A 26087-nucleotide genomic window follows, 5' to 3' on the forward strand; every position below is an offset into this window, starting at 1 on the left:
AGGTGAAGTCGCGCAGTTAGCGGGGAACTACAATGTAACCTCGCTTCAGCATCATGTCAAGTCCATAACCTCACTTATCACTTCATTCAAGTACAAAGGTGAAGTCGCACAATTAGTGGGGAACTACAATGTAACCTCACTTCAGCATCATGTCAAGGCCATACCCTCACTTATCACTTCATTCAAGTACAAAGGTGAAGCCGCACAGTTAGCGGGGAACTACAATGTAACCTCGCTTCAGCATCATGTCAAGGCCATACCCTCACTTATCACCTCATGCAAGTACAAAGGTGAAGTCGCACAGTTATTGGGGAACTACAATGTAACCTCGCTTCAGCATCATGTCAAGGCCATACCCTCACTTATCACCTCATGCAAGTACAAAGGTGAAGTCGCACAGTTATTGGGGAACTACAATGTAACCTCGCTTCAGCATCATGTCAAGGCCATACCCTCACTTATCACTTCATTCAAGTACAAAGGTGAAGTCGCGCAGTTAGCGGGGAACTACAATGTAACCTCGCTTCAGCATCATGTCAAGGCCATACCCTCACTTATCACCTCATTCAAGTACAAAGGTGAAGTCGCACAGTTATTGGGGAACTACAATGTAACCTCGCTTCAGCATCATGTCAAGGCCGTACCCTCACTTATCACTTCATTCAAGTACAAAGGTGAAGTCGCACAGTTATTAGGGAACTACAATGTAACCTCGCTTCAGCATCATGTCAAGGCCGTACCCTCACTTATCACTTCATTCAAGTACAAAGGTGAAGTCGCGCAGTTAGCGGGGAACTACAATGTAACCTCGCTTCAGCATCATGTCAAGGCCATAACCTCACTTATCACTTCATTCAAGTACAAAGGTGAAGTCGCACAGTGAGTGGGGAACTACAATGTAACCTCACTTCAGCATCATGTCAAGGCCATACCCTCACTTATCACTTCATTCAAGTACAAAGGTGAAGCCGCACAGTTAGCAGGGAACTACAATGTAACCTCACTTCAGCATCATGTCAAGGCCATAACCTCACTTATCACTTCATTCAAGTACAAAGGTGAAGTCGCACAGTTAGTGGGGAACTACAATGTAACCTCACTTCAGCATCATGTCAAGGCCATAACCTCACTTATCACTTCATTCAAGTACAAAGGTGAAGTCGCACAATTAGTGGGGAACTACAATGTAACCTCACTTCAGCATCATGTCAAGGCCATACCCTCACTTATCACTTCATTCAAGTACAAAGGTGAAGTCGCACAGTTAGCGGGGAACTACAATGTAACCTCGCTTCAGCATCATGTCAAGGCCATACCCTCACTTATCACTTCATTCAAGTACAAAGGTGAAGTCGCGCAGTTAGCGGGGAACTACAATGTAACCTCGCTTCAGGTTCATGTCAAGGCCATACCCTCACTTATCACTTCATTCAAATACAAAGGTGAAGCCGCACAGTAAGCGGGGAACTACCATGTAACCTCGCTTCAGCATCATGTCAAGGCCATACCCTCACTTATCACTTCATTCAAGTACAAAGGTGAAGTCGCACAGTTAGCGGGGAACTACAATGTAACCTCGCTTCAGCATCATGTCAAGGCCATACCCTCACTTATCACTTCATTCAAGTACAAAGGTGAAGTCGCACAGTTAGTGGGGAACTACAATGTAACCTCGCTTCAGCATCATGTCAAGGCCGTACCCTCACTTATCACTTCATTCAAGTACAAAGGTGAAGCTGCACAGTTAGCGGGGAACTACAATGTAACCTCACTTCAGCATCATGTCAAGGCCATACCCTCACTTATCACTTCATTCAAGTACAAAGGTGAAGCCGCACAGTTAGCAGGGAACTACAATGTAACCTCACTTCAGCATCATGTCAAGGCCATACCCTCACTTATCACTTCATTCAAGTACAAAGATGAAGTCGCACAGTTAGTGGGGAACTACAATGTAACCTCGCTTCAGCATCATGTCAAGGCCATACCCTCACTTATCACTTCATTCAAGTACAAAGGTGAAGCCGCACAGTTAGCGGGGAACTACAATGTAACCTCGCTTCAGCATCATGTCAAGGCCATACCCTCACTTATCACTTCATTCAAGTACAAAGGTGAAGTCGCGCAGTTAGCGGGGAACTACAATGTAACCTCGCTTCAGCATCATGTCAAGTCCATAACCTCACTTATCACTTCATTCAAGTACAAAGGTGAAGTCGCACAATTAGTGGGGAACTACAATGTAACCTCACTTCAGCATCATGTCAAGGCCATACCCTCACTTATCACTTCATTCAAGTACAAAGGTGAAGCCGCACAGTTAGCGGGGAACTACAATGTAACCTCGCTTCAGCATCATGTCAAGGCCATACCCTCACTTATCACCTCATGCAAGTACAAAGGTGAAGTCGCACAGTTATTGGGGAACTACAATGTAACCTCGCTTCAGCATCATGTCAAGGCCATACCCTCACTTATCACCTCATGCAAGTACAAAGGTGAAGTCGCACAGTTATTGGGGAACTACAATGTAACCTCGCTTCAGCATCATGTCAAGGCCATACCCTCACTTATCACTTCATTCAAGTACAAAGGTGAAGTCGCGCAGTTAGCGGGGAACTACAATGTAACCTCGCTTCAGCATCATGTCAAGGCCATACCCTCACTTATCACCTCATTCAAGTACAAAGGTGAAGTCGCACAGTTATTGGGGAACTACAATGTAACCTCGCTTCAGCATCATGTCAAGGCCGTACCCTCACTTATCACTTCATTCAAGTACAAAGGTGAAGTCGCACAGTTATTAGGGAACTACAATGTAACCTCGCTTCAGCATCATGTCAAGGCCGTACCCTCACTTATCACTTCATTCAAGTACAAAGGTGAAGTCGCGCAGTTAGCGGGGAACTACAATGTAACCTCGCTTCAGCATCATGTCAAGGCCATAACCTCACTTATCACTTCATTCAAGTACAAAGGTGAAGTCGCACAGTGAGTGGGGAACTACAATGTAACCTCACTTCAGCATCATGTCAAGGCCATACCCTCACTTATCACTTCATTCAAGTACAAAGGTGAAGCCGCACAGTTAGCAGGGAACTACAATGTAACCTCACTTCAGCATCATGTCAAGGCCATAACCTCACTTATCACTTCATTCAAGTACAAAGGTGAAGTCGCACAGTTAGTGGGGAACTACAATGTAACCTCACTTCAGCATCATGTCAAGGCCATAACCTCACTTATCACTTCATTCAAGTACAAAGGTGAAGTCGCACAATTAGTGGGGAACTACAATGTAACCTCACTTCAGCATCATGTCAAGGCCATACCCTCACTTATCACTTCATTCAAGTACAAAGGTGAAGTCGCACAGTTAGCGGGGAACTACAATGTAACCTCGCTTCAGCATCATGTCAAGGCCATACCCTCACTTATCACTTCATTCAAGTACAAAGGTGAAGTCGCGCAGTTAGCGGGGAACTACAATGTAACCTCGCTTCAGGTTCATGTCAAGGCCATACCCTCACTTATCACTTCATTCAAATACAAAGGTGAAGCCGCACAGTAAGCGGGGAACTACCATGTAACCTCGCTTCAGCATCATGTCAAGGCCATAACCTCACTTATCACCTCATTCAAGTACAAAGGTGAAGTCGCACAGTTAGTGGGGAACTACAATGTAACCTCGCTTCAGCATCATGTCAAGGCCGTACCCTCACTTATCACTTCATTCAAGTACAAAGGTGAAGTCGCACAGTTAGCGGGGAACTACAATGTAACCTCGCTTCAGCATCATGTCAAGGCCGTACCCTCACTTATCACTTCATTCAAGTACAAAGGTGAAGTCGCACAGTTAGCGGGGAACTACAATGTAACCTCACTTCAGCATCATGTCAAGGCCATACCCTCACTTATCACTTCATTCAAGTACAAAGGTGAAGTCGCACAGTTAGTGGGGAACTACAATGTAACCTCACTTCAGCATCATGTCAAGGCCATAACCTCACTTATCACTTCATTCAAGTACAAAGGTGAAGTCGCACAGTTAGTGGGGAACTACAATGTAACCTCACTTCAGCATCATGTCAAGGCCATACCCTCACTTATCACTTCATTCAAGTACAAAGGTGAAGTTGCACAGTTAGCGGGGAACTACAATGTAACCTCGCTTCAGCATCATGTCAAGGCCATACCCTCACTTATCACTTCATTCAAGTACAAAGGTGAAGTTGCACAGTTAGCGGGGAACTACAATGTAACCTCGCTTCAGCATCATGTCAAGGCCATAACCTCACTTATCACTTCATTCAAGTACAAAGGTGAAGTCGCACAGTTAGCGGGGAACTACAATGTAACCTCGCTTCAGCATCATGTCAAGTCCATAACCTCACTTATCACTTCATTCAAGTACAAAGGTGAAGTCGCACAATTAGTGGGGAACTACAATGTAACCTCACTTCAGCATCATGTCAAGGCCATACCCTCACTTATCACTTCATTCAAGTACAAAGGTGAAGCCGCACAGTTAGCGGGGAACTACAATGTAACCTCGCTTCAGCATCATGTCAAGGCCATACCCTCACTTATCACCTCATGCAAGTACAAAGGTGAAGTCGCACAGTTATTGGGGAACTACAATGTAACCTCGCTTCAGCATCATGTCAAGGCCATACCCTCACTTATCACCTCATGCAAGTACAAAGGTGAAGTCGCACAGTTATTGGGGAACTACAATGTAACCTCGCTTCAGCATCATGTCAAGGCCATACCCTCACTTATCACTTCATTCAAGTACAAAGGTGAAGTCGCGCAGTTAGCGGGGAACTACAATGTAACCTCGCTTCAGCATCATGTCAAGGCCATACCCTCACTTATCACCTCATTCAAGTACAAAGGTGAAGTCGCACAGTTATTGGGGAACTACAATGTAACCTCGCTTCAGCATCATGTCAAGGCCGTACCCTCACTTATCACTTCATTCAAGTACAAAGGTGAAGTCGCACAGTTATTAGGGAACTACAATGTAACCTCGCTTCAGCATCATGTCAAGGCCGTACCCTCACTTATCACTTCATTCAAGTACAAAGGTGAAGTCGCGCAGTTAGCGGGGAACTACAATGTAACCTCGCTTCAGCATCATGTCAAGGCCATAACCTCACTTATCACTTCATTCAAGTACAAAGGTGAAGTCGCACAGTGAGTGGGGAACTACAATGTAACCTCACTTCAGCATCATGTCAAGGCCATACCCTCACTTATCACTTCATTCAAGTACAAAGGTGAAGCCGCACAGTTAGCAGGGAACTACAATGTAACCTCACTTCAGCATCATGTCAAGGCCATAACCTCACTTATCACTTCATTCAAGTACAAAGGTGAAGTCGCACAGTTAGTGGGGAACTACAATGTAACCTCACTTCAGCATCATGTCAAGGCCATAACCTCACTTATCACTTCATTCAAGTACAAAGGTGAAGTCGCACAATTAGTGGGGAACTACAATGTAACCTCACTTCAGCATCATGTCAAGGCCATACCCTCACTTATCACTTCATTCAAGTACAAAGGTGAAGTCGCACAGTTAGCGGGGAACTACAATGTAACCTCGCTTCAGCATCATGTCAAGGCCATACCCTCACTTATCACTTCATTCAAGTACAAAGGTGAAGTCGCGCAGTTAGCGGGGAACTACAATGTAACCTCGCTTCAGGTTCATGTCAAGGCCATACCCTCACTTATCACTTCATTCAAATACAAAGGTGAAGCCGCACAGTAAGCGGGGAACTACCATGTAACCTCGCTTCAGCATCATGTCAAGGCCATAACCTCACTTATCACCTCATTCAAGTACAAAGGTGAAGTCGCACAGTTAGTGGGGAACTACAATGTAACCTCGCTTCAGCATCATGTCAAGGCCGTACCCTCACTTATCACTTCATTCAAGTACAAAGGTGAAGTCGCACAGTTAGCGGGGAACTACAATGTAACCTCGCTTCAGCATCATGTCAAGGCCGTACCCTCACTTATCACTTCATTCAAGTACAAAGGTGAAGTCGCACAGTTAGCGGGGAACTACAATGTAACCTCACTTCAGCATCATGTCAAGGCCATACCCTCACTTATCACTTCATTCAAGTACAAAGGTGAAGTCGCACAGTTAGTGGGGAACTACAATGTAACCTCACTTCAGCATCATGTCAAGGCCATAACCTCACTTATCACTTCATTCAAGTACAAAGGTGAAGTCGCACAGTTAGTGGGGAACTACAATGTAACCTCACTTCAGCATCATGTCAAGGCCATACCCTCACTTATCACTTCATTCAAGTACAAAGGTGAAGTTGCACAGTTAGCGGGGAACTACAATGTAACCTCGCTTCAGCATCATGTCAAGGCCATACCCTCACTTATCACTTCATTCAAGTACAAAGGTGAAGTTGCACAGTTAGCGGGGAACTACAATGTAACCTCGCTTCAGCATCATGTCAAGGCCATAACCTCACTTATCACTTCATTCAAGTACAAAGGTGAAGTCGCACAGTTAGTGGGGAACTACAATGTAACCTCACTTCAGCATCATGTCAAGGCCATAACCTCACTTATCACTTCATTCAAGTACAAAGGTGAAGTCGCACAGTTAGTGGGGAACTACAATGTAACCTCACTTCAGCATCATGTCAAGGCCATACCCTCACTTATCACTTCATTCAAGTACAAAGGTGAAGTTGCACAGTTAGCGGGGAACTACAATGTAACCTCGCTTCAGCATCATGTCAAGGCCATACCCTCACTTATCACTTCATTCAAGTACAAAGGTGAAGCCGCACAGTTAGTGGGGAACTACAATGTAACCTCACTTCAGCATCATGTCAAGGCCGTACCCTCACTTATCACTTCATTCAAGTACAAAGGTGAAGTCGCGCAGTTAGCGGGGAACTACAATGGAACCTCACTTCAGCATCATGTCAAGGCCATAACCTCACTTATCACTTCATTCAAGTACAAAGGTGAAGTCGCGCAGTTAGCGGGGAACTACAATGTAACCTCGCTTCAGCATCATGTCAAGTCCATAACCTCACTTATCACTTCATTCAAGTACAAAGGTGAAGTCGCGCAGTTAGCGGGGAACTACAATGTAACCTCGCTTCAGCATCATGTCAAGGCCATACCCTCACTTATCACTTCATTCAAGTACAAAGGTGAGGTCGCACAGTGAGCGGGGAACTACAATGGAACCTCACTTCAGCATCATGTCAAGGCCATACCCTCACTTATCACTTCATTCAAGTACAAAGTTTAAGCCGCACAGTTAGCAGGGAACTACAATGTAACCTCACTTCAGCATCATGTCAAGGCCATGACCTCACTTATCACTTCATTCAAGTACAAAGGTGAAGTCGCACAGTTAGTGGGGAACTACAAAGTAACCTCACTTCAGCATCATGTCAAGGCCATAACCTCACTTATCACTTCATTCAAGTACAAAGGTGAAGTCGCACAATTAGTGGGGAACTACAATGTAACCTCACTTCAGCATCATGTCAAGGCCATACCCTCACTTATCACTTCATTCAAGTACAAAGGTGAAGTCGCACAGTTAGTGGGGAACTACAATGTAACCTCGCTTCAGCATCATGTCAAGGCCGTACCCTCACTTATCACTTCATTCAAGTACAAAGGTGAAGCTGCACAGTTAGCGGGGAACTACAATGTAACCTCACTTCAGCATCATGTCAAGGCCATACCCTCACTTATCACTTCATTCAAGTACAAAGGTGAAGTCGCGCAGTTAGTGGGGAACTACAATGTAACCTTGCTTCAGCATCATGTCAAGGCCATACCCTCACTTATCACCTCATGCAAGTACAAAGGTGAAGTCGCGCAGTTAGCGACTGTTTAACACTGAACCAACAATTCAGTTGTTATTTTTCGGTTGTTCATTCATTTATGTCTTTCGTTCATCGATCGGTTCTTTGTGAAGTACTGCATCCATCTGGCCCGGGGTTATTATTATTGTTGTTATTATTATTATTATTATTAGCTCAGGGCCCTTACCCCCTCTACACGCAGCCCAGACAGTGAATGGGGCTTCTCCCAGAAAGCGCTGCTTAGTCGAACCTACCCAGAACTTTTCGGAGAATGTGAAGACTCCCCAACACTGAATGCATTCTGCATTACCCAGATTGTCAGAAGGGCTGAAGCCCGAGATTTTCCAATAACTGCCCTCCTTCGTCGGGCAGTTGAAAAGACCAAGGGCTGCTGCGAATGTTAATGCCCTGAAAAATAGCGTTACAGTTATTATTGCTAAAATGGATGGGATTTGTTTTCAAATTAAAAGAAATAGAGGTTATCACGCGAGTGTGTTTATATAGTGTTTATTCCTAATACAGGATATTTACCATCCCCAAACACACAAGAGTGATAACCTCTTTATCATATAATGTCATTCTTCAATTCTGTGCTTGAAAATCGCTTTGCATCTTTCACAAACATTACCGAAACATTGCAAGTTTTCCTGTAATGTGCGTATTAATATAGATTACGTCACACGGTTAGTGATGTGTGCGTCGGACAGTGACAGTAGCCAATGTAGTTCCAACTGAAATCTGATTCTTATACAGTGGCGAAACAATATATACACAAAACAACAATTGCCTACACAAATTGTTTTTTTACTTGCCTTTCGCGGCGATCCATCGGTCTGTCCGCTAGAGTAAGGGCCCTTCGTCAAAGGGAAGCTACTCTAACCCTCTATGAGACGTCACGGCCTATCTGTCCTGTCATAACGTTAAAAAGTGCAGTCAGATGTACACACAGGGACAAAACGAAAAAAAGGTAACAATTCCAAAATATTTCGGCCAAATCCAACTATTTATATTTTGGAAAAGGTTCCAAGCCGCAGAGGTCTACAAGCACAGATATGGCTACTAATCTCGCTTGGCTAGTGCCCTCGCAAAATTGTTTCGCAATTTATATCTCCAAAGTTGCCAAAACTTGTAAAATACCTTAGCTACGTCACAGTTAGACACTGAGTTTTAGTATATTTGACTAGCAATTATCCCAGTAGTTTCTCCAAATTCCTATGGTTAATTCTGACTCGATCGCCGAATGACAAAGGAGACGCCATATTTGTTTATAAACACTGAATCTTGCATCTCTATCCGCATATGACCCCAAAGGGATATCGCTTTTATTCGTTGGCTTTATCCTGCCGAGAAACCAACCCATTATATGATAAACAACAATATCGGTTTTAAAACATTTACTGCAATCAACACGAATGTCTTTGATCCACCTTTACAAAATATGGAAACGTCAAAGAACAAACCAGATGACGTGACTATTGAACGTGACGTCACCTATCCCTATCCCTATGACATCACTTAACAACGGGCGTGATAATGGCCCGTCGTCAAGCAATATGAGGGCATTATCAAGTTACAGTGGCCCGCCCATTTCTGATAACATGTGGGCAGTTCAATGATAATTCTATCCATTTTAGCTATAATTTTATTATACATTTATATATCGCAGGTATCCAAGTACTTGTATCTGCTCAAATGCGGTTTTATTTGTACCCCGACCAGTGGATCCGTTTGCATTCTAGTTATCATTCTCAACTCCCTGGGGAGTATACAACCGAATCTGCCATGGAGCACATTTGAACGAAGTCATTTCCCTAGGGTGACACGACATGGTTTGACACTTGAGTTTCGGGTGTGTGTACGTATTCGTGTTCGTGTGTCCACCACTTGGTCATCTCCCATCGCACGAGGGGGTTCTTTTGAGTGCACAGGGTGTATGTACTGTACACTAGAGGTAGTGACAACACTGTAAAGACCTGTAAACATGGCTGGTCCCAAGGATGAATAACAACCCGGTAACTAGCGGGATACAAACTCGCCTGGAGCTTTTGACCGCTTGTCCACTCCGTCCCTAGTGACCTAAATCTGTCGCAAGAAGTCGTACACGTATTTACTGAGGTGTTCAGTAGCATGGACACAACCTTGAGAGCGGATACAACGTAACAAGCATTGTCTTCACAGCATATTCTTTGGCCGCCCATGAACATCCTATATCGCCAAGAAAATTTACCTGAGTGGAATCAATGAAAACATTCCTTTAAAATAATTGTAAGTTTTTTTCTTCAAAAGAACCTTTCCTCTTCTGCTGTTTTCATAGTGTGGAATCAAGGAAACTAGACTTGGTTTAGTCTGGTGTAGACTTGCCAAGGCCTTCAGTAAGAAAAAACCCACCTACATATATATAATGGTGCAGGACTGAGAACTAATCAGACTTACTACAACAGATATAACAAACTTACACATGAACTCGATAGACAGGAGCAGTAATGCAATAGAAATAACATGATATTCTACGGTATGTCAGAGAAGGAGGCTCTCCTTATATGTAAGAAGTATGTCTGCGATATACTCAACGACACAGCCGGGGAAGAGGACCCACCACTCACATCTGATGCTGTCATAGCAGCACATCGCCTGGGCTCTACAGGATAAACATCAGCCAGACAAATGATAGTGAAGTGTATATGTCCAGAAGATAAGTCACAGGCGGTCAGCCTGAGACATTACCTGAAAAGCATTGGGTATGGCATCTCTAACGACCTTACAATGAAACAAAGAGAAACTTTACAGAAACTGAAAGAAATGGGTTATCATAAGAATCGGCGAGCTCATCGTCAAAGACGCTGACGAATCGTCTGCTAGCCAGCCAGATAGTCTGACACACAGACTGGTACCAACATACGCCTTGTTTGTTTGTTTGTTTTTTGTTTAACACCGCACTCATCAATATTTCAGCTGTATGACGGCAGTCTGTAAATAATCAAGTCTGATCAGACAATCCAGTGATTGACATCATGAGCATCGATCCACGCAATTGGGATATAATAATATGCAACAACCAAGTCAGCGAGCCTGACCACCCGATACCGTTAGTCGCTTCTTACCAAAAGCATAGTCGCCTTTTTTGTCAAGCATGTGTTGCTGAAGACCTATTGTACCCCGGATCTTCACAGGTACATACGCTTTGACTACAAGGTCACCGTAATATGGAGGATGGTCCGAATAATAACAGATAGGGGCGTTGGTCCGCCAAATCAAAGTCTTGTATTATAGGCCTGTATTGCGATATTTATGGACTGTGTTCTAAGTTGTGTGATACAGTTTTCGTGACATGGCACTATCACACTTCTATTGAAGATAATTACCCCGAGGAAGTCTCCTTGTAAAATGAACGAAGAACTTAGTAAAAATGTTGAATATCACTTTATTCAAAATAATGGTATGCGTATGAGTAAAAATAATAGAAAATATTTTCATTACAATTTAGTTTAGTAACATGACGATCGTTGAATCTACTTTCACCTGATATATCTAGATTGCTTCATAGCTTTTGTGACAAAGTTATTTCTTATATTGATAGTGCAGTAACATCTCTTACAAATGCAATATGTCAAGCTGCATAGTGCATGAAACGTAAATGCAGTTTTGATAGACGAAATTCACAACCCTGGTTTGATAAAAAGTGCACATTTCTAAGATAAGAGAAGTGCAGATTTGGAGATTTGTGCATTTTAATGATGAATCATCGCTACGAAAGTATTTGCATGTCAGAAACAGGTACAGTTGCACTGTAAAACCTGTAACAAGAAATTACTACGAATATATAAATGATAGATTATTTACAAAACTGAATAACTCATGATTGTTGTGGAGCACAATGTGCAGGCATTTTTCATCTAGCAACGCTATTCGGCACATAGCAATGGACTCGTGGTATACACACTTCAAATATATGTTTCAGCATACCACTACATATAATGGCAGATTTCATTCTTTTGACCATGATATCAAGCCTTATTATACTTGAGTCTCCTGTAAACAAGAGAGGGGGTTTGTACAGCAATTACAGAACTAAAATCATCTAAGAATGCTGGACCTGATCATATCATAGCAGAATGTTTGAGGTTCTCACGGGATATTTTAGTTAACGTTATTCAGTTGTTATTCAATGTTCTGTTTGATCGATCATATTTTCCAAAATCGTGGTGCATGGACCTAATTGTACCTTTATTTAAGCAAGGGGATACCAGTGTAGCTATAATTAGAGGTATATCAATTACAAATATTGTTTTAGCAAGTTGTACATTCACATTCTGAATAAGAGACTAACATTTTGGTGTTCTTGCTATGTTGAATCGCAAGTGGGCTTTAAACCTGCACTCTGTCATTTAGCGTCACTGTTAAAAAGAGGTAAATTGTATGTATGTAAACTGACGTCCAAAAGAAACTTTACCAACTGAAAATATAAATTTCAGACAAAGTATAAACTTTTTTTCGATGAAGTCAATCTAAAACACATAACCTAAATACAACAATAGTGTATGCAGAAAATGTTAATCGTCTGTTACATGTTTGCGAGATAACACGCAAAAGAGTGAAAAACACGTGCACCACGGACAACTGCAAATGCACGTGCAGGTAAGGGTATAAAACGATTGAAACGGCAAGTCAGACATCCACAGTGATAAAAAAACACACAAAAAAAATGCCACGACTCACAGTCGTACAACGTGAACGAGCCTTGGGTATGGTACAGATGGGAGCCACCCACGCCTATATTGCACGAACCTTCGGTTGCTCCCGTGTTGCCGTTACCAACTTGATGCAACGTTACAGACAGACAGGGCGAACCGCTGACAGGCCAAGAACAGGCAGATCCAGGGTGACCACGCCCCATGATGACCGGTACTTGCGTACCTTTCACCTCCGAAATCGCTTCCTGACAGTGACGTCATCGGCGACAAATGCCTTAGGTCACAGAGTTAGTCGACAGACAGTGGCCAGGAGACTCAGGGCTCATGGAATCAGGGCTTTTAGACCATACAGAGGACAGCTTTTGACAGCGCAACATCGTCGTCTGCGATTGAGATGGGCCCGGACTGTACGAAGTTGGCAATGACGTGACTGGCAGAGGGTTGTCTTCACTGACGAAAGTCGATTCTGTATGTTTAGGGCTGATGGAAGACAACGTGTTTACCGCCGAAGGGGTGAACGAACGGCGGCGTGTTGCGTGCAGGAGGTCGTACCATATGGTGGAGGGAGTGTCATGGTGTGGGGAGGGATCTGTGGGCAGGAGAGGACACTGCTGTTCATCGTTAACGAAAACTTGACAGCTCAGCTTTACATGGATAACATTCTTCGTCCAGTTGTCCTACCATTTCTCCAACAGCAGCCACGTGGTGTCATTTATCAGCATGACAATGCTAGAGCCCATACAGCCAGAATTGTCACTAACTTGCCGTAGCCAGCACGCTCACCCGACATGTCCCCCATAGAATACCTCTGGGACTCGATGGATCGTCGTTTTCGACAACGACCACACTCTCCAGCCCTCCAAGAATAATGGCCTCAAATCCCACGTGACCTCATCAGACGACTGACTTTTTCTGTGCGTCGAAGAGTTTTTGCGTTAGGCATTTGGTGGTCACACACGCTACTAATGACTTGTTATTGAACGTGAGCAATTGTTTATGTACTCTGCCTATTGTCCATGATTCTGAAAGCTCGAGTTTTGTACCACACCCAACTTTGGGGGGCTCTGACGTCATTCTCGGTCGCGGTATGATTGTCATTTTCAATGTTGATTATGTTGATATATTGATCTTCTCAATACACTTTACTTCATGCATGTATGTTTCGTTGTTTTTGAGCAAGAGTGATTTCAAACTCTGGTAAAGATTCTTTTGGACGTCAGTTTATATAGACTTGTCAAAACGCTTTTGACTTAATAGGGAAAATTGTGGTACATTTTTAAGGCTAAGAGGGGCAGGAAGTAAAATGTTAAAATCAATCCAAACTCTCAATAAAAGTGTTAAAGCATGTGTCAAATTTAATAATATGTTTTCAACATGTATTGATTGTCTACTGGGTTTATGACAAGGCCTTCTATTTTCAATTCTTATCAATGAATTATCTTATGAAACCGAAACATGTGGCGTGTCAGGAATTCAGCTTCATCCTGAACCTGCACAGCTGTTTCTTCTGTTATTCTGATGATGTTGTGTTTATCTCTGATACACTTTGTAGTTTACAGAAGAACGTTAATGTCCTGAAATACTTTTGTTTGGGAATTGTTTGACGGTATATATGAAACAACCTTAACGGTAATAGGTTTTTACAAATGGTGGAAGATTGTCGAAATATGAAAAAATGGCTCTGTAATGGCCTACAATTGAATGTGTTTCCTGGTATAGATATCTAGATACAGGAGGTCATTAGTATGGACCTAGCACATCGAAAATGTTTGTTTGCAGGCTAAACTATTATTATTTGGTATATAGTTGACCACTCTCGATGTTTAAGCCGTTACCTTTTGATGTCTTCTTAAAGATTTATTTACACCAAATTTGTCGTATTTTATTATATTGCAGAAATGTGGGGACTGAATGTTGTTAAGGAAATTAAAGTTGTACATTTGTTAGCTTGTCTTATGTGTCAGCACATGTTGTGCGAGGCGAATGTGGCAGATATCCATTGAATATATATATCATCGAAAGGTCTGTTGAATACTGGTGTAAAATATTCAAAAGTCAATTGAGCGTTAAGTCAAAAATTGTTATTTCATGTCTATTAAATAGGAGGTAATGGTTGTAGAAGTTGGGCATCTAGGATTAAGCGTACATTACAGGTCAATGAATTTGTATTTGTTTGGCAAGAACAGATGGTATCAAGACTGGCATGTGCAGAGCTAAGTTTGTTTTGATAAGTGGATTTCTGAGACAATATTGCTTTTTTCATGTTTTGAACGTAGAAATATGTTGCAGTCGAAATCGGGGGTATTAGTGAGCTCACTTTTTGCCTAGTTTAATAAGGCTATTTTCGTTGTTGAATCACATATCCACAAAGTCAACTGATTGAAACATAGACATGCTCTTGTTCAGTTTAGATTCGGGTTGCCATAAACTACGAATAGAAACTGGCAAGCATGTCGGAGAAGCGAAATTCTGTAATATCTGTGAACTGTCATAATAAGGTATGTAATAAGTTGACACATTTGTTTTACATTACATTAAAACTTAAGGAATATCCCATAATCCACCAATTATTAATGCTTATGCTATCATCACACGTGGCCATCTTAAAACATTTACAAGTTATACAACTCCCAGGGACAATATAGTAATAATTAAATAAGTGGAGTAAGATTGAACACAGTTTTAATAGGCTAGCGCTTTCAACTCGTACCACGTACGAGTCTCATCAGGCCATAACTGAATAACGGACATGAAGCAGTAACATATAGTTACGTGACGTCATAACATTTAGGAAACTATGACGTCAGAATACCAAGGTGACAATGGACAAATAACTTACGCCTTTACATTTAACTTAGGCGCGTATTTATGAATGAAATGTTGCTCTTTTTGAAACAATGTAGGTTCATGATCAAAATTTAGCTTGACATCAGCCCTATGACACAACAGCAGCTGTCCGATATCGGAGTATCCCTTCTCTGATGCCAGATGCAGAGGCGTCTGTAAGGAGTCATTTACAGCGTTCACATCAGCTTTAACAACAATTTTATAGTGTCAAATACCCTATTTGATACTGCCTGCTGCATCAACAACACTGACGTTGGCATCACATCCCAGCAACATCTGGACAAAGCAGGAGCACGGGTGGCCCAGTCGTCTAAGGCGCCGCGATTCGCTGTGTAGAGTTGCGTCCCTTGGCACGCAGGAAACCTATGATTGTGGGTTCGAATCCCGGTTCGCCCCGATTATGTTTCTTGGTTTGTCAGCACCATACCCCTGCTGGTGGGTTTCACCGAAGGCTGGAATTTCCTCTGCTTGCATCTAAATGCAAAGGTTTCATTTTTGCATCAAAAGCATAAACATCAGCTTTGTTCTCGAACAAAAGCTGAACAGTGTGAATAATCCCCAAGGATACGGCCAGATGCAGTGCGTCTGTCTAGGGGCATCTACAGCATCAACAGAAGCCTCGAGCTGCAGGAACATCTTAACCTCCAAGTTAAGCTCCTCCAAGATTTGTCACTGCCAGGTGTAATGGCGTCTGACCATCATCATTAGCAGCATCAACATCAGCTTCATGATCCAGCAACATTTCAAGCGTGGAAGTACCTCCATAGTTCTCTGTAGCTAGATGTAATAGCGTCTGAAGGTAGCAATCAACTGCACTGACGTCAGCTTCATGATCCAGCAGCAACTTGACTGTGGCACTATCTCCCCGGCGTACTGCAGGGTATAATGGCGTCTGATGTGACACGTCCACAGCACTGACGTCAGCTTCATCATCGAGCAACTTCAGAACAGCTTCTCTGTCTCCCCTGGACGGTGCCAGATGTAATAGGGTTTGCTTTTCATCGTCAATAACAATGGTAGCGATGCTGTTATCCAACGTATGAACAGGTGCTTGGACTGATGCCAGACATAACGCCGTTATCCCAGCATCAACGGCTTCTACAGCATCCGAGGGATTTGATTGGCTAACCAGGTAATATTGCTGATTATTCCTCCCCCAATAAAAGGAATATGGTTTCCTGATTGGCTGATAATAATATAAGCGAGATATTTTGCATGATTGCCCTGAGCGAGGTGCCTGAATTTGTGTGGTTGCCCTGAGCGAGGTGCCTGAATTCGTATGGTTGCCTTGAGCGAGGTGCCTGAATTCGTGTGGTTGCCTTGAGCGAGGTGCCTGAATTCGTATGGTTGCCTTGAGCGAGGTGCCTGAATTCGTATGGTTGCCTTCAGTTTTGTGTGTTTATGATTAAATAAGCAGTCTATGAATGATAATGATTGACGTATATATTTTAATAACAGGCTTCAATATGTTTTTGACTTTATGGTGTTATAAACGTAAAAAACTGCATCCCACTTTTCGAAAATCCGAGTGTGCACATCGGCTGATACGGTCATACCTCAATACACGTCAAATAATGTATTGAAGTAAATTCTAAAATGAACAATTCTACCATGACTTGAGTAAATACTTGATTCTGATTTGTTAATTAGATTTCCGTCTGAAATTTCACATCTGTTTTCAAAGATGGATTAAGTGATGAAGAGCTCAACCTTACGGGCGATAACTCCTGGGACTGGAAGGCGAGGCCTCATCACGTACTGAAACCAAAGCCATGAGAGAGTTCAAAATAAAATAAAATTGTTAATACATGGTAGGGTGGAGATAAACCTGCTGTGTTTTGAAATTAGAGATATCATAACGGATTTATACCTGCTCTAAGTCTATTTTTAAACGACACGCGTTATAATACATCTAGTTTCAAAACACAGCAGATCTATCTCCTCAGTAGTCGTTTGTTATTACCGCCTTCAAACAACATTCATTTACTCTAAAAGATACAATGTCTACTTTTATAATAAAATTCATTCAAAACGTAAATGGCAGAGAATACCCAGTCTCGATTATCTGCCTTAACAGCTCGAATGGAAGGAAAAAGCAAATCGTTGGCAACTTATATGAATGTATCACAGAAAATCAGTGACACCAAGTGTTCACGAAAGTACAAGCATGTTCTGCTCTGCCAGTAGCACCGGTAACTCACAGTGTTTACAGTCAGTGAGTGCGTGAGTGAGTAAGGTTTTACGCCGCTTTTGGCAATATTCCAGCAATATCACGGCGGGGGACACCAGAAATGGGCTTCACACATTGTACCAATGTCGGAAATCGAACCCGGGTCTTCGGCGTGACGAGCGAACGCTTTAACCACTAGGCTACCCGACCGCCCTTATTTACAGAAAAGTGTAAGTATTTGTTTATCTTCTAACGCCGCACCCACCGATACTCCTGCTATTCGACGGCGGTCTGTAAACAGTTAAAAGGAAGCATGATACTGTGGATCAGTAAGAAACAGATCGCGATCGGTGTTACGCTGAGCAGTGATGAAAGGTGCCCGATGTAGCGAACGTAAAATATTGTTTTCACTGCGTGTTCTCCAGCGCCTCTGTGCTCACTTTATGCTGCATAAAAGTGCGCCCGACTATGTGGTACACTTATGATACCTCTAAACAATTCCAATTTTAAAGGCTTAATGGACAGATTTAATAATTATTACAGTCCATACGTAACAATTACGTCTTTTCTCACTGGGGGCGGTCGGGTAGCCTAGTGGTTAGAGCGTTCGATCGTCACGCCGAAGACCCGGGTTCCATTCCCGACATGGGTCCAATGTGTGAAGCCCATTTCTGGTGTCCCCCGCCCTGATATTGCTGGAATATTGCTAAAAGCGGTTAAACCAAACTCACTCACTCACTTTTCTCACTGCAGAGCGAATTGCGTCGCCACCCGTGCCCCAGATTGAATTATAACGCATTCGTAGTTTTTTGTGATAATCACATATAAACAGGACATGGTATATATATTCAACATTTTGCTACCATTCAACATTAACGTTTATATTCAATGTTTTTGACTTTACCTTCGTTTTTGTTTGTCTTTGTTGTTAAACACCGCACTTAGCAATATTCTAGCTATATGACGGTGGTCTGTAAATAATCGAGTCTGGACCAGACAATCCTGGATTGACAGCATGTACGTCGATCTACACAATTGGGATAGGATGACATGCATCAACCAAGTAAGCGAGCCTGACCATCAGATCCCGTTAGTCGCCTCTTATGGCATGTATCGACCTTTTTCACACTTTCGCCATCTTGGATCGAAAACGAGGCTTGGAGAGCATAGCTCCATGCAGTGTGAGTCGCATCAGCTGATAGGGAACAGACAGCATGTTATACATTTTACTGCTGGACATTTCAAAAAAAAAAGCGTATCCTCTGTATCTAATACAGAAGATATTTCAATTCACATTTTATCCTGAGTTCCAACTAAAATATGCCTGTAATACACTGGAATTATCATTTTGCTGTCAGGATCCCGGAAGTTAATCGAAAAGGTGCATTTCGAGATACGTATTTCAGAAATAGATTGTTTCATCATAACCTCGTCAGCATATAGGTACAATGTGACAGTACATTCAATGACAAGTTTTGTATCGTAAATGAACCGCATAACATGAAACACGGGTCAGAGTACTTTTGCAAATTTGCTCAGTCAATGCGTGGCTTGGCGAACTCGAGATCGTCGATCATGTTTATTTCACGTTTCATAGTGGTGTTTGCTGGACAACGCACTGTCGTTTTGCCATGAGTCCAGTTGACAAAAAAAACTTTTTCTGTTATGATTTTCATCTGAACATATTACGATGTAAATTAAATAAGTTCACAAAATAACTCGTCTGTCAAAATAAAGATTCAGAAGGGGCGATAACTCTATTCAGTGTGTACAATGACAGATGATACTTTACTTGTTCTTCAAACATCACTTATTTAACCGATTATTGCCGATTGAGATTGCACCGTGCACGACAAAAGTAATAATGTGTGAACTGTTTACAATAGGTTAAAAGGAAACTTAAAATTGATAAATATAAATCATGCATGAAATTGAAGAAATATAAGAATTGAAACAACCACCAACTTCTTGAACACCCTGACCTAATCCTGTATGATGATAGGTAATTGTATATCAAAAGGAAGCTACTAATACATTTATCCTGAATAGTTTGAAAATGTCTTGATCAGATATGAGTACAGATAACAAAAGATGAAGAGGAATCAACTTCAATTGGTAATCAAGCCAAGATAAAATATATGTATCGGTACAAATAATGTTGATGGAACAATCTGGATTTCTCATATTTAATATAGAAAAACAAACCGAAATTTTCATGTCTTTATTTCTCACAATATAAGTTTTCAAAACTTAACATTGACCGGGTGTCTTTGTCAGTCAAAAGCACCTCATTAAATTCCAGGAGAAAATAATGTTCTTGCTTGTAAACAAATGGTACAATGTGCTTTTTAAGTGTCTGATAAATATTGGCCATGTTGTTTTTTTGAGTGAATTAGGCTTTTGACTTCCTCGTCCTATTTAAGTAAAATGTGACAGGAAGCACATTTGTTGATTGTATAAATATGGCTTTCCACTTCTTCGTCCTTTGACAGGACGCACATTGTAACCATTGTGTTACTGTCAGCAGAAAGCTCCTCCAGACATCCGTCACCGGATGCTAGTACTCCATTGTGTTGACTCGCTGGCCTGAAATGAATACTTCAATAATATTGTAATAATATTCATACTTCCATATTTTTTTTTATAAACAACGCATATTCACCTTCTCTCAAAATATTGCTTATTTAGAAAACAACATTCTCCTGAAATAGAGAAAATTAAGGAAAATTAAGCACCTGTCACGTCCCCAGCAGATCATCTGTGGGATGTTCCCGGGGGGAGAGCGTACGTCAGAGACTCTGCACCCGCCAAGGTGGCCCACTCAGTCCGCTGTCACGTCCCCAGCAGATCATCTGTTGGATGTTCCCGGGGGGAGAGCGTACGTCAGAGACTCTGCACCCGCCAACGTGGCCAAGATTGGGGTATCCCTCTTGGCGGAATGGCGGGCAATACCAGGGGCAGCCGTACAGATTAATCATACCAAACAGCATACCATCAAGGTGTGTATGCATCGCCCATCCTGCTGAACGGACCAGATATTGATCTATACGCCCGAAATTGATTTTACAGACATCTGTCGCCATTACAGCTTTACTATCACTTCTAGCATTGTTTACGGTAGTATATTCACAACTTCACTAAGTTATAACATCTTGCTGTTGCAATCCTCAATCTTGGCGCTTCTGTTCTCCACAAACTGACAGTTTCATGTCGTCTGCTACAAATGTTGTTGTCAGGTAACAGCAGGGTTGGCGACTATTAAGTGAATGAGGTGGGTTTAACTCCGCTTTTAACAGTAGGTCACAGACGTTTACCACTTCAGCGAAACCCACGAGCACGGGTATGGTGCTGACAAACCTAGAAACATAATCGGGACGAACCGGGACTCGAACTCGAACCCACAATCAAAGGTTTCTGGCATGCCCAAGGGACGCAACTCTGCACAACGAATCGCGGCGCTTTAGACAACCGGACCATCCGCGCCCTCTGCAATATCCGGCCACAGGCCCTATGAGACACCAACATTAACTATTTACATTTCCTTAATTTTTTTGAAACATTTGAGCAGTGTAACCTGCTGAAAACAGCCGATAAGGGCTTAACATTATACTAATAAGTTTTTCACACACAGCGCTAGGCTCTTATTAGATCATATACATCTTCCAGCGACACAGTGCTAGATGCTTATTAGATATTATACATCTTCCATACACACAGCTCTTGACGCTTATTAGATAATATACATCTTCCATACACAGTGCTAAATGCTTATTAGATAATACACATCTTCCATACACACAGCGCTAGACGCTTATTAGATAATATACATCTTCCATACACAGCTCTTGTCGCTTATTAGATAATATACATCTTCCATACACACAGTGCTAGACGTTTATCAGATAACATACATCTTCCATACACACAGCGCTAGTCGCTTATTAGATAATATACATCTTCCATCGACACAGCGCTAGATGCTTATTAGATAATATACATGTACATCTTCCATACACAGTTCTTGTCGCTTATTAGATAATATACATCTTCCATACACACAGTGCCAGACGTTTATGAGATAATATTCATTTTCCATACACTGCTCTTGTCGCTTATTAGATAATATACATCTTCCATACACAGTGCTAGACGCTTATTAGATAATATATATCTTTCATAGACACAGTGCTAGACGTTTATTAGATAATATACATCTTCCATACACACAGTGCTAGATGCTTATTAGATAATAAACATCTTCCATACACACAGTGCTAGACGCTGATTAGATAATATATATCTTCCATACACAGCGCTAGGCGCTTATTAGAAAATATACATCTTCCATACACACAGTGCTAGACGCTTATTAGATAATCTATATCTTCCATACACAGTGCTAGACGCTTATTAGATAATATACATCTTCCATACACACAGTGCTAGATGCTTATGAGATAATCTATATCTTCCATACACACAGTGCTAGACGCTTATTAGATAATATACATCTTCCATACACACAGTGCTAGACGCTTCTTAGATAATAAACATCTTCCATACACATAGTGCTAGATGCTTATTAGATAATATACATCTTCCATACACACAGTGCTAGACGTTTATCAGATAACATACTTCTTCCATACACACAGCGCTAGTCGCTTATCAGATAACATACTTCTTCCATACACACAGCGCTAGTCGCCTATTAGATAATATACATCTTCCATACACACAGTGCTAGAAGCTTATTAGATAATATACATCTTCCATACACACAGCGCTAGACGCTTATTAGATAATATACATCTTCCATAAACACAGTGCTAGACGTTTATTAGATAATATACATCTTCCATCGACACAGTGCTAGACGCTTATTAGATAATATACATCTTCCATACACACAGCGCTAAACGCTTATTAGATAATATACATCTTCCATACACACAATGCTAGACGTTTATTAGATAATATACATCTTCCATACACACAGTGCTAGAAGCTTATTAGATAATATACATCTTCGATACACACAGCGCTAGATGCTTATTAGATAATATACATCTTCCATACACACAGTGCTGGACGCTTAGTAGATAATATACATCTTCCATACACACAGTGCTAGACGCTTATTAGATAATATACATCTTCCATACACACAGTGCTAGACGCTTATTAGATAATATACATCTTCCATACACAGTGCTAGACGCTTATTAGATAATATACATCTTCCATACACAGTGCTAGTCGCTTATTAGATAATATACATCTTCAATAGACACAGTGTTAGACGCTTATTGGATAATATACATCTTCCATACACAGTGCTAGACGCTTATTAGATAATATACATCTTCCATACACACAGTGCTAGATGCTTATTAGATAATATACATCTTTCATTGACACAGTGCTAGATGCTTATTAGATGATATACATCTTCCATACACACAGTGCTAGACGCTTATTAGGTAATATACATCTTCCATACACAGCGTTAGACGCTTGTTAGATAATATACATCTTCCATAGCCACAGTGCTAGACGCTTATAAGATAATATACATCTTTCATAGACACAGTGCAGGACGCTTATTAGATAATATACATCTTTCATAGACACAGTGTACGACGCTTATTAGATAACATACATTTTCCACACACACAGCGCTAGACTCTTATTAGATAATATACATCTTCCATACACACAGTGCTAGACGCTTATTAGATAATATACATTTTTCATAGACACAGTGCACGACGATTTTTAGATAACATACATTTTCCATACACAAAGAGGTAGACACTTATTAGATAATATACATCTTCCATACACACAGCACTAGTCGCTTAATAGATAATATACATCTTCCATCGACACAGTGCTAGTTGCTTAATAGATAATATACATCTTCCATACACACAGTGCTAGTCGCTTATTAGATAATTATACATCTTCCATTAACACAGTGCTAGACGCTTATTAGATAATATACATCTTCCATACACACAGTGCTAGTCGCTTAATAGATAATATACATCTTCCATAGACACAGCGCTAGTCGCTTATTAGATAATATACATCTTCCATACACACAGTGCTAGTCGCTTAATAGATAATATACATCTTCCATACACACAGCGCTAGTCGCTTATTAGATAATATACATCTTCCATACACACAGTGCTAGTCGCTTAATAGATAATATACATCTTCCATACACACAGCGGTAGACGCTTTTACAACTTCCACGAACACAGCGGTGAACCATGTGAACGCTTATTGGATAATATACATCTTTCTATCATTATGTCACAACGTGAAGGATGCCCACAGTGAAGTTGGGTGGCGCACAGAGACAGGGACAAGAAAATATCCGCGAGTGTTGTGGACACGGCACACCACGGAGTACATACAGTATTGTACATTAAGTACATTGACACAACGTGGCCACGCATAAACACCCGTCCACCAGGACCAGTTTTAGGTAGCGGCCGACCCAGTATAGGTAAACGGGCGACCCAGTATAGGTAAACGGGCGACCCAGTATAGGTAAACGGGTTTCCTTGTGCTACTCTTTACTTCAAACAACGTATGCTCAAAGCTCATCAAATTACCCCCGAAGAGGTCAGTTATTTTATTAGTGACGAATAGATCCGTATGTCGTAAGTTTTGAGAACACACATGTGAATTGAGAGCTTGATTTGAGAGGGCGTGAAGGGCTATATTCGTTAACTAGGTCACACAGCTTAACGTGACGTGAATACACTGATACGTCAGTGGCAGTATTATGAGGTTAATAAATTCTCCGTCTGATGGGTAGTCAGTGAAATGATTTAAAGGGGTGTTACATGACAATGTTTGGATTTGTTTGTTAATTTACCTCAGCTCTCACCAATATTTCAGCTGTATGATATCGGTCTGTGAATAATCGAGTCTGGACCAGACAATGCAGTGATTGATATCATGAGCATCGATCCACGCAATTGGGATCGATTACATGCATCAACCAAGTGAGTGAGCCTGACCACCCGATCCCATTAGTCGCGTCTTACGATAAGCAGTCGCCTTTTACGGCAAGTATGGGGTGCTGAAGACCTATTCTACCCCGGATCTTCACGGGTGACTATCTTTGGAAGACTGTTTTACACTGAATCTTCCATTCAGCTGTTTCTCCGTTCATTTATTCATTTGCCATGTGCCATTCTCACGATCTCGACCTTTGGGAACGAGCTAAATATGCCCAAAACACGAGAATGCGAGATCGCGAGAACGCGAGATTCCCAAACAGGGAAGAAGTTTCACCTATAACAGGATCTGAACTCGAGGAAGCATCTCACTTTATGTTTAACACTCCACATATGTACACATCCTGAACATCAAGCAGAAACAATAGCTGCACATCATTTTCAGTCTGGAGGTGACGTCACGCCTTCCTATGACGAGTGTCATATTATGTTTGAGAATAATCATGATTTACAGCAGCATGTATGAATGTGGTTATTTTACATCCTACAACTTCTAAAGTGTGTGAAGCTGATAAGGAAAGAGAACTGAAAGAATTTGAGTATTTTGGGAGCAAACATTGAAAGTTTGCAAAAATGATACCCTGGTGAAAAAGGGAAAGTATAAAGAACAAGGGCGTTCTGAAAGATTGATTGAGAAGAAACTGCAGTAAGATGGGAGGAGACGTTCTTGGACCGACTTGCTACACCCGGGCGCTATTTTGGTAATGGACCTCTTTTCAAACCTATTCTGGATAAAGTGAGAGTCATGGACCCAGATACCGACCCTAAGGAGATCTCTTCTAAGATGAAGACATGGATGAAGCCTCTTGTGAAAGATATACTTTCTTATGTCGACTTCTCTGAGACAGATGATCACGCCAGCATTGACAGTGAAGAAAGTGACCAAGAGACACACACAGACTGATAACCTTTGTATTGTAACATCTCCTGTTAGGTGCTGTCGGGGCTTCCCCTCGACCCTTGACTAGTATTATGTGACTATCATGGTCGAGGTAAAAAATGGATAATCGTTACCTTGTCTTTTGTAAAGATAAAAGAAAACCAAACACACTGATGACAGTCAATATGTTTATTCAATAGTTAACTTTAATATGTCAGACTACAGCTTTCAAAAACGAGGTAACATTATAACAATGTAATATGAACATATTTGCAATTATGCATAAAATACATCTGATGACACATAATATGCTAACATGACTTTCTCCAGCAGTTGTAATAGCCTCACAAGTCTACTCAGGTTACAACAGAATCATGTACATACAGCACAGCTGTAAATGTGGTGTTACAACAAACATGTGGATGTGCAAACAATAAAGCACTGATCTCTTAATGGGAACACTTGAGGTATGAAATGGTTTTAAGCATTGTTAACATCAGGATTTATGATGCGATAGTGACAATAGGGCAGTGTTTGAGGGATAAAACGTTTATCGTCAAAAGGACTCAAGCTAACTTTATTTATGCT

At 41.5% G+C, this 26087-nt stretch overlaps 2 protein-coding genes across 4 annotated transcripts in view; one reads left to right on the plus strand and one right to left on the minus strand.

Moving 5' to 3' along the window:
* Positions 1-26087, minus strand: part of LOC124124287 (regucalcin-like) — a 65583-nt gene that overhangs the window by 18235 nt on the left and 21261 nt on the right. The gene's annotated exons all lie outside the window — the stretch shown is intronic.
* Positions 1-26087, plus strand: part of LOC124123835 (regucalcin-like) — a 40166-nt gene that overhangs the window by 1472 nt on the left and 12607 nt on the right. Inside the window, exon 1 of one of the 3 annotated variants that reach the window (XM_048393957.1) lies at positions 14998-15060. The exons of 1 other annotated variant lie outside the window; for it this stretch is intronic. In XM_048393957.1, the coding sequence (XP_048249914.1) occupies positions 15013-15060 (48 nt within the window). In that variant the 5' untranslated portion in view covers positions 14998-15012. Of the gene's footprint in view, positions 1-14997; positions 15061-24170; positions 24219-26087 lie in introns of those variants that run through there. One more of the 3 variants, XM_048393958.1, reaches the window with a different exon arrangement.

The sequence above is a fragment of the Haliotis rufescens genome, unplaced genomic scaffold, assembly GCF_023055435.1.
Source record: "Haliotis rufescens isolate VD_foot unplaced genomic scaffold, xgHalRufe1.0.p SCAF_123, whole genome shotgun sequence".
Taxonomy (NCBI): Eukaryota; Metazoa; Mollusca; class Gastropoda; order Lepetellida; family Haliotidae; genus Haliotis; species Haliotis rufescens.